This window comes from Aythya fuligula, chromosome 12, assembly GCF_009819795.1.
Source record: "Aythya fuligula isolate bAytFul2 chromosome 12, bAytFul2.pri, whole genome shotgun sequence".
Classification (NCBI taxonomy): domain Eukaryota; kingdom Metazoa; phylum Chordata; class Aves; order Anseriformes; family Anatidae; genus Aythya; species Aythya fuligula.
Genome location: NC_045570.1, coordinates 9,346,449 through 9,355,956, shown reverse-complemented (window position 1 = coordinate 9,355,956; position 9,508 = coordinate 9,346,449). Strand labels below are relative to the sequence as shown.

The window sequence follows — 9,508 nt, the reverse complement described above, 5'->3', positions numbered from 1 at the left end:
GTTTACAGACTCTTAATAAAGGTTTTTGAAATGTTTTCATTGTGGTGTGTGAGAGGGGTAAACATCTCATCTGAGCTTTTTTTGTTTTTTTTGAACAGTGCCTTCATTTAGTTAAGAATCTTCGTCAGCTGTCAGCTTTAGGGGGCAAATCTTATCTGCTACCACTTATCGGTCATGAGTTAGGTTTATTTACCAGGAAAAAAAAAAAAAAAAAAAAAACCACCACCTACTGCTGCTGTGTTTTTGTCTGCCTAGATGGCCATGCACGTTTTCTGTGACGTTGTTCCCCTAACTCCTGCCTGGGGATGCAGAGAAGCTCTCACTCAGGTGACTCCCTGGCACCCTGAATTAGAAAATGCTGGGACAGGAGCTGGGTAAAAGCTTGTCCCTGCCATGTGGCTTTAGTTACCAAAAATGAGTAAGAGAACCCACTCTTTCTGCTAATACCTTTGTTGTTATCAATTTTTATTTATTTATTTATTTATTTATTTATTTTTGGGGGGGAGAGGTGGGGGAAATAATAACCTCAGTTCTCCAGCAGTTACTTCGTGTTTCCTTTTAAGCACTTTGTGCAGACACAGCACTTTGCTATTCCTGCTCTAAAATCTCTGCAGTTCTGCAGAGCAGAGCTGACGCTGTTCTCACCCTGTGAACTAGAGCAAGTAAACATCACTTCCATCCATCTAACAACTCGGTAAGGAAACGTTATTTCAATCTTACACCAGCATTTTGAGAGGGCATTTAGATGCCCTGGGGACAACTGCTTTTCTCAAGGCACACCTCTTTCCTCTTCTGCAGCCCAGGTTCCCACACTGAAATCAACATACCATGCAAACAAGATTCATATAAAGAAAATATCCTTTATTAGACAAATCAATCAAACCCTGAAAAAACAGCATCAGGTAAACATTAAAGTTTTTTTTGTTTTTCCAGCAATGTAAAAACCTTTTGAGAAATTCAGAAAATTTCATGTTCCTTTTGTCGCATTAGTAACTTCTTTCCCTCTTGTGACATGAGCTATTACTGTCTTGGCAGCCCAAATTCTTGCATTGACTTACTTATTTTAAAATAGTAACTTCTAAAATCTTCCCTGTGCAACTGTTTCCCACACAATTTTGTACAAAGGTGTCAACTGTGTTCTATTTGCTGTCTAAAAAAAGAACAAGTTTTAAAAAACATTCGGCTTATTAAACAAGTATTTTATGTACAGTACAGGAATTTCCAGACTTGAATGAACATAGTTTATACGCGGAGGGTAACTCACGTGGCTATGAGGGTTTACATCTGAGACTACAGCAATGCACTGCGGGGACCAAGCAGCTTCTCCACCCCAGCAGCAGCTACGGGTGAAACTGCAACTGAATAAATTCCTGCTCCATAAAGGCCAAATGTGACACCGCTTCTCTCGCGTCTGGGGGATGCTGATTTACAGCACTTCACAAACCAGGAGTAAGCAGGAGCTTGGCAGTAAGTAACTGCAGCTTCCAGAAAAGCGCTGATCTTCAACTTTCCTCCAAGAACACCAAGACAGCATCACAGCCCTGCAGGGAGCTTTGATGTTACTCTGCATTAACAGGCAACTTTGGGACGCAGGACACAGCTGTCCTGCAGTTACGTTGTCCTACTTCAGACATCACGCATTTAAGGTCGAGCATTGCACTAAACCTAGATACTCAGAAGCTGTTGTCTCAGATGCCACCACCACCCAAACCTCCTCAAACAAGCAACGCTGAATGGACCAAGAGTAAGGACCTGGAGAGGGGCTAGGTCAGCAGCAAAGCAAGCGGCCAGTCCCCAGCACCCCAAATCCTGGGGCACAGCCTGGCCCCTGGGACAAGGCACGCTGCAGGCTGAACTTTGTCATTCACCTCGTGTGGCTGCAATCTGCCTGTGGGGGCTGAGTGGCACAAACAAGGAGGAGAGGACCTTGGAATAGGGGAGCTGTGTCCTCCTCACCCACCTGCTACACTCCCTGCTCTGCTTTGGTCTCCACACGCTGCCACCGGGGGACCCGGCCCCTCTCCTGAGGAACACTCCTGAGGTCACGCGTGAGAACAGCGGCTGAGCTGGCAGATGGTTAGCGCGGTAGTCGCACAGGGAGACCGAAGAGTCAGCAAGAGCTGGGAGATGGTTAAGACAGAGAGAAGCTCAGCACTGAGGCACTGGGAGAATCGTGGGAAGAAACAATTCACTGTAACAATGGAATTGCTTTTATTAAAACAGAAGTGTTAAGCCAAGAAAATAAATTATTGCTATGATAGACATATTTAGAACATAAGGAAGGACGTTAATCTTGAGCTCCAGGTCAATATAACCCTGAAACAGGAAGTTACACTACTTTTCTTAAATACCTTGGTTTCTCTTCTTGCCCTTCCAAAAACTTTATAAAATGTGCAGCTTAGAGAACAAACAGTAACAGAGTCACTTGTAACAAAAAAAAAAAAATCTGTACAGCACATAGCTTTAAAAATAATACATTTTTTTCAAACAGCTATGTTACTTATTACTCATAAATATAGGGCTAACAAATTTTGAATGCCCAAGGTCCCATCCAACACCAAAGCTATTAAGCGTAGTTGACAGAAACCTTCTCGGGACTTCCCCCCAGCCAGAGGTCAGGTTTTGGACTGTCTGAAAGAGCCTGATCATGTGTAAAAGTATCTTCACGGATGAAGACTGTCTCCTTCTGCTGGTCAGAGGCCTGGGGTCTTCAGTGAGTTTGAAATGGCAATCAAACCTGGAACACAGCACCGTGCAATGGGTTAGACTGGCTGCACTCCCATAACACGGCAGGATCTGCAGGTCCCTCTGTCCTGGCCAGCAGTGATTTTGCAAAATACTACAAAACCACGGTTTGTCAGAGCTGCATTTTGGTGGCGAAAGAACGTTTTTACTAGAAGAGCCTCACAGGAGGAACGAGGCGCTTCCCCCAGGCTAAAAGCTGCCTCTGGCTCAGGACTCACCCAAAGGCTACATGCTGCTGCCAGAGCAGCCGTGGGGCAGCAACCCCCCTGCAGCTGTGACCATTTCAGAAGGGCCTGTCTGTGACCCATCCCAAGAAGCAGCTGAGGATCCCAAATTTGAACCACGGCTGCTGGGTCTGTTTAGCTCAGTATGACCTCTGGTACCTGCGGATCACAAGCCAAGGCCTTTCACACTATCAATGGGCCTGTGCCTTGACCACCCGAGCCCCTGTCCTGTCTGTCTGACACTCACAGCCCTCTGTTCCCAGCAAACAGGGAGCCCAGTGCTAAGGACTGGAATCCTTGGGTAAGGAAGGAGGCAAAAGCTGAGCCAGACACAGCCTGGCTTGCGTGAGGCATAGTAAGCCTTTACGAGGGCCTGCCACCCTGCTTGGCTGCCTGGCTTGTCAGGGCTCAGCTCTCCTCAGACAGATCACCAGCGAGCTTCCTCACACATCTTCCGGACCTTCTGGCCAACTTCCAGAAATACTTCCTCCAGAAGTAACACCTGGCAGCTCCCTCAGGACTTCCTGACCACAACCTAGCAGGTTCCTTTGCTTGGTGATGTGTACAGACTCCTTGTGAGGTTCAAAGGAAACTGTGGAATAAATCCAGCTTGGGGAGAATACCATGGATTCCCCAGGGCAGCTCAGAGGGACTAACGAACAGCAGGATTTCGGCAAATAGCCACAAGAAACAGATTAGTGGTTAGACAGCTGGGTAGCATTCAGAGCAAAGCTCATCTGAACACTGACACATGGACTAGGTGGTGCACAAGCCTCTACTACCTGAAAATCATTTTTGCTTGTTTTGTTTCTCCTCCTCCAAACCAGAGAAGCATCCGACCTGTTATTTAAGGCGCTGGCTGCGGGAGCTGGTTGTCTAAAACCAGATCAGAGCCACTGACACCGGTCAGGAATGCGTGTGGGAGACTTCTCAGAGAGAAATGGGGGTGAGGTCCTCCTGACTCAGAGCTACTGCCAAGCCTGACCAGCACTCAGAGCTGCTGGAAAATCCCCTTCAGGGGCTACTTACAACAACTCCACTTCCTTAGGCCGTATACGTGTGCAGAGGGGATCACACTATTGTCGAGGGACTTATGGTGACCTGGCCTGCTTTCTGCAGAGGAGAGAAGCCAGCATTAGTACAGGGTTAGAGGACAACAGCATCAGGACACAAGCTAGTGGGAAGGGAAGTGGCTGAGAACCCTCAGGAACGTAAGAGGAGAAACAAATGACATCTGAGAGCAACAGGCTCCCGTCCTTCCCTCCGTCCCATCTCATTGCTCCCCACAAAAGGTCCAAGCCTCCCCAGAAAGGAGCTTAGCAGCATGTGCAGCAGAGCTCCAGCTGCTCATCCCCTGGAGGTTAAGCGTGTACCCCAGCCCACTGCAGCACGAAAGCCCCTGTGTGCACAGCATCCCCTCCCAGTGCAGCCTCCAGCCCCGCGGGTCCTTTCCAGTGCATCTCCTCAGGGATCCCGGTCACGTAGGGGAGGCTCTCGCAACGCAGGGGCTTTGGCCTGCCCCCGAAGAGGCGAGTCTCTGCGAGAGGAACCATCACTTCCCCACAGCGACTCCTAGCCCAAAAGCAGCATCTTCAGTCCCCGCGTGAGAGGCAGTGGCTTGAACCGAGGAGGCAGTGGTAGTGACAGGCAGAGTGAAGAGAGCGTTTTGGCTGCTTGCACTTACTGCAGAAATGTACTGGCTGTTCGTGAACCGGGGTTTCTCCTCCATCGCAGAGCTGTGTTGTGAGCCCAGGGGCATGTAGGTGGGTGAGCCCATGTCTTCACAGAAGCTTTCTTGTGGGATGCTGGAGACACAGCCGCTGTCGGAGCCGCTGGAGCCGCTGCCTGACATGCAGTGCGATGACTCGGAGCTCTCCGTTGCTGGGAGAAGACAGGGAAATCATTCTGAGGACTGTGAATTTGGCCTAAACGACCATGTGCCCCTGGTAACACACCTCTCTGCAGAGGCTCTGGTCACACAAGCCCGTGGCTATGCCACACTGCTATCTGGGCCACTTTAAAGCCACAGGCAACAAAATAACCCACTGCAGTAACCCAGTGATGCTGGAGAAGGAGCAGGAGGCACTGAGGACTGCCTGGGGCTGGCACAGGTCAGGCACAGGGGAGCCCTGCTCCCTGGGTAGTCAGATTCTGAGTTGCCTGTCCCAGAACCAGCATCCCGTACAATGCTGCAGGCACCACCGCTCCCCCCACACCACCGCAGGACACGCGCTGCTGCTCCTGTCCCTCTGTCTGTACCAGCCAGAGAGCTTCACGCATGGGAAGCCACGGGGTCACTGGACCAAGCTGGCCAAAGCGAGGAACTTAACGCCTCCTACCAGAGGGGCAAGGCAGGCAGAGGCACAAGCACTGCCCTCCAAGGCCACAGCAGCCCTGGTATGCGGCACCAAGCCTGCTCCTGCAAAAGCAGGAACGGAGCTTGTGTAGAAGGGCAGTGTGGGTATGTAGCAGGGTGTGCCATGACTCCAGGGAGCCTGGTGTGACCGCACAGCGGGGAGCGAGCCGTGGGGACAAGCCCATGGCACAGAGAGGCTGGGCTGCGGGTCACATCCCCGGGTGTGTTGCAGCACGGCCGGCTCATACGTACTCAGTGAGGGCTGGCTGCTCGTCTCGTGCTCCAGCTCATCCTCCTCGATGCAGGCACCAACGTCAAAGGGGCGCCTGGGGGCCAGGACGCCTGGCAGCAGAGCCTGGTCCAGGTACATGTGCAGGTTGAGGGGCCCCAGCAGGGAGGAGGAGGAAGGGCCGTACGCAGCAGCGGTGCTGCCAGCAGAGAGCTGCGCCTGCGTCCTCTTGTACGGGTTGGAATGGTCGAACAGAGACACTGCGATTGATGCTCTGGTCCTGGCGCCTGCCACAAAACACAACGAAGCCCTGAGCGTCAGTCCCACCTGGCTTGCTTGCAGCAAGGGGGCAGGGCGGGCTGGCACTTACCTCTGCCTTTCATGATGTAGTCGATAGCACGGTCATTGATCGCTGCCTCGCTGGGTTTGATGTCCAGGAACGGCTTGTTGCCCACGCCCATGGACACCATCTCCTGCATGCGGATTTCTGAAGGGAAGAGCAAGGTGTAACAGCTGCCTGCCAGGCTGCCCCGGCCCTCCCTGCCCCAGGGCCAGGCTGCTCCTGAGCTGCCGGCATCAGATCCGTTCTCCCCCTTGCTCCCCAGCCTGAGGACTGCACCGACCAGCCCCTCATGCTCTGCTCTGGTTCAGGCGCCCAGTGCCATGCTGCCTGTGAGTGTGATCCAAGCAGGAAGCCTGGGGTGAAGAACAGGCTCGGCCAGCCTGAGCCAGGCAAGCTGCCACTCCGATAGCGAAGCTGTGGGGAGAACAGCGAGCTTCTCACAAGCACGGCCACTCTCGCAGAGCACTGAGTGAGCTTTTCAGCAGCACGGCCACTCTCACAGAGCAGGAAACCCTGTGCTAGCACCTCCCATTTCTCCCAGCGTCCAGGCAGGTGTCCACAGTCACACAGAGCTTGGACGGCTGTCAAGGTGTCTGGGACGAGGGGCAGGGAAGGGACAGCACCCAGCCAACCCCAGCACATGCTCCTGAGGCTGCATGCAGGCACACGGCTGCTTGCCACACAAAGCTGCCTGCTAATAGGCTGCAAACCTACTCAGGACAGCACGAGCTGAAGGGGGCTCCCGCACCTTTTGCGGCACAGACGCCCTGGGAAGGAATCACACCTTTATTGCGGGCTGCCTGCTGCCACAGGATCTTGGCAATGTCGCTGGTCCAAGCCTGCTTGGTCTCGGCTGAGCTGGCCTGGAGGATGTAGGTGTCGCTCGACTTTCGTCGTCGGAACCAGATCTCGAAGCGCAGCCCGCTGTCCCCAGAGTTCTCCGTCAGACCGATGTCTGCGGTCTGCCAGGAAAAAGGAAGAGCAAAGGATCAGCCGGGGCTGCACCAGGGGCAGAAAGGGGAATCTTGGTGGCGGGCCAGCCAGGGGAGAGAGCTGACCCGATGAAAGGAGACAGGCAACCTTCAGGGAGAAGTCCAGAGCCACCTCTTGCCCAAGAGCAATCTGCAAAGCTGCCCTTACCTTGAAGGAGCGCTTGTAGATATAGACATCAAAGCCACCCTCGATCCTCTTGGGCTTGCTGAACAGGATCAGGTCCTCAAAGAGGAAGACGTGTCGCTGGCACTTCCTGCGGCCCAGCCAGATGGTGAACTCGTCCTGCCGCACCAGCTGCCCCTGCTCCTTCAGGTTCACCTGGCCACGGGGAACATCCCGGTAAGGCCCCAGCAGCTCCCCCAGACAGCAGGAAGCCAGGGCCAGGCAGGCCTGGATACAAAGAGCAGGGTCCCACGCGTGGCCCACATGGTGAAGAAGTGGGCACTGCCTGGAAGAGGTGAACCCACCTGCCTGGGGCTAGGGGCCACACCAGGCTGAAACAAGTGGCTCAGAGCTAAGGCCCAGCCCACAGACACCATCTCCCGTCACCCCGCACAGATCTGGGACAAAGCCAACTCTGGGGTGCCAACTGGAGGCACCAGCCTGGCCCTTCTTGGGGGACAGAGGAAGCTCAAGAGGAAAGGACAGCCAGAAACCCGCCAGGAGCCCAGGCACATCTGGGTCAGAAGACGAGCACCTCAGTTCCTCCTGCCCTAGATTCATCCCCCTCCACCCTGAGCCCTGCCACAGACTGATTTTTTGCTTTGTTTCTCCTCCTCCAAGTGCTGTCCTTCGTGTGCCTCTCCAAGTCCCACCTTGCTACTTTTTACCTATCCCTGGCATCAGCATCACTTTGAACTCCTTCCTGCAAACTCGCTGCCTCCCCTAGCAAAGCGAGGGGCACCCTGCCCACTGCGGGGATGCTCAGCACACAGCCCGAAGACCCCAAACCTAGAGAGGGGGGAGCAGCGTGGCTTGGCCACCCCCAGGCAGCAGAGGACACCGCAACGTACGTCACAGTCGCGGATGGCGTCCATGGCCAGCAGGTCGTTCCCGTGCCGCAGCTGAAACTTCACCATCTCCTCAGCCGCTCGCAGGTAGCCCAGCTCCTGCTCCTGCGCCTCGCTGCACTCCTTGATCAGGTCCTTCAGGAGCAGGGCGTATTTGCTCATGCGCTGGATGGGTTTCAGCAGGTAGGAGGCCAGGTCCATCTTATCCCCCAGCTGCACCTGCTTGAACTGAGAAGCAGAGCAGAGAGTGAGGGCGGCAGCTCCCCGCGTGCAGGCACTGACACCGCAGCTGCCCAAGCCCTCAGCTTCCTGACTGAGGTACTCAGATTGCTCTGCAAGGAACAGCATCGGTGCTGCCGGGTGCTGGGCTCCTTCCCAAAGCACCCACCACATCTCTGCCCAGCTGTGCAGAGAGCCAGGCAGGCAGCGGCAGCGCTGAGCGTACCTCAAGCAGGGAAGCTGGGCCGGGCTGCACACAGCAGCGACCCCGACGCCCGGAGGCACCGCGGGGACGGGCAGTGGGGTTTACCTTGAAGAAGGTGTTCCCGTGGCTGGCCAGCAGCGAGTCCGACTTCGGCTTGTTCTTGCTGTACAAGGCGTACATCCCAAACTGGTCTTTCTGCAAGAGAGAGCCCCGCGTGAGGCCAAGGCAGACCCAGGACCCGGCGACAGCCCCGGGGTTGGTGACTCCCATCCTTCTGCCTCTCCCAGGCTGCCCCAGAGCCTCCTCCAGGCATCGGGGCAAAGACTCGGCTTTAAGTTCAGCAGGAGCCAGGGTGAGTTCTTGTCTTCCTACTCCCACAGTAGCCAGGACTTCTGAGCTCATTTTCCTGCTACCCCTTGCTTGTTACACACCCCGGGGGATATCAGCCACCTGCTAAGCAGCCACCTGCCTGGGCTCAGCACAAGCACCACGCACCAGGAGACCTCGTGCCCTTACTACAGCCTCAATGCCCCCTCCCCACCCACACCATGGGCTGCAAAGTGACCCAACGCACGCCCCCAGAGCCAGCACAGGGCGCTTCTCCCCTCCCAAAAACAGCCACAGCCCAGCAGCACGGCAACAGGCAGCCAAATGCAAAGCACAGGAGCCAAGCACGGAGGAGCCCGCCCCCAGGAGAAGGTGCCGATGCCTTACGTGCCGCAGGAAGCAGTGGCTGACGCGCAGCGGGTGGTTGCAGCAGCTCTCCAGCTCCCGCAGGAAATACTGGCTGTGGAAGTCGTAGAGTTTCTCCAGGTTCCCAAAAATGACGCTGCGCTTCCCCCGCAGGTCCTGGGGGAGGTCGAGGCGCTCCATCTCGGGGAAGTAGCTGTCGATGATGTAGCACAGCGACCTCACGTACTCCCGCTCCGTGGTCACCATCTCGTCAATGATGTGCCGCAGCTTGCTGCAAGAGGGAACGCTCGGCCTTGAAGGGAGCCGGACCACAGCTGCGCTGCGGCAGCCCTACAGAAGCCCTCCCCGGGTCCCGACTTGGATTTCTGTGACAGCTGACCCTGCCAGAGCCCATGCAGACCCAAGGAACACAACTGGTTTCTCTGTTCTGGAAGGGAAGCCCCATTCTCGGCAGGACACAGGGCCCTGGGCTCACCCAGCCCCAGCTCCTG

The 9,508-nt window shown here is 55.0% G+C and overlaps 1 protein-coding gene across 5 annotated transcripts in view; it reads right to left on the bottom strand.

Moving 5' to 3' along the window:
- Nucleotides 1-840: 840 nt before the first annotated feature.
- The window catches only part of PLEKHG4 (pleckstrin homology and RhoGEF domain containing G4), a 78,193-nt gene continuing 69,525 nt past the window's right edge, over nt 841-9,508 (bottom strand). For 2 of the 5 annotated variants that reach the window (XM_032195393.1, XM_032195394.1), the window contains exons 15-22: nt 9,039-9,288; nt 8,430-8,519; nt 7,904-8,128; nt 7,038-7,208; nt 6,682-6,859; nt 5,925-6,041; nt 5,578-5,841; nt 841-4,850 (exon numbers count right to left, since the gene is read on the bottom strand). In XM_032195393.1, the coding sequence (XP_032051284.1) occupies nt 4,522-4,850; nt 5,578-5,841; nt 5,925-6,041; nt 6,682-6,859; nt 7,038-7,208; nt 7,904-8,128; nt 8,430-8,519; nt 9,039-9,288 (1,624 nt within the window). In that variant the 3' untranslated portion in view covers nt 841-4,521. The remainder of the gene's footprint in view (nt 4,851-5,577; nt 5,842-5,924; nt 6,042-6,681; nt 6,860-7,037; nt 7,209-7,903; nt 8,129-8,429; nt 8,520-9,038; nt 9,289-9,508) is intronic. The other 3 variants (XM_032195396.1, XM_032195395.1, XM_032195397.1) reach the window with 3 other exon arrangements.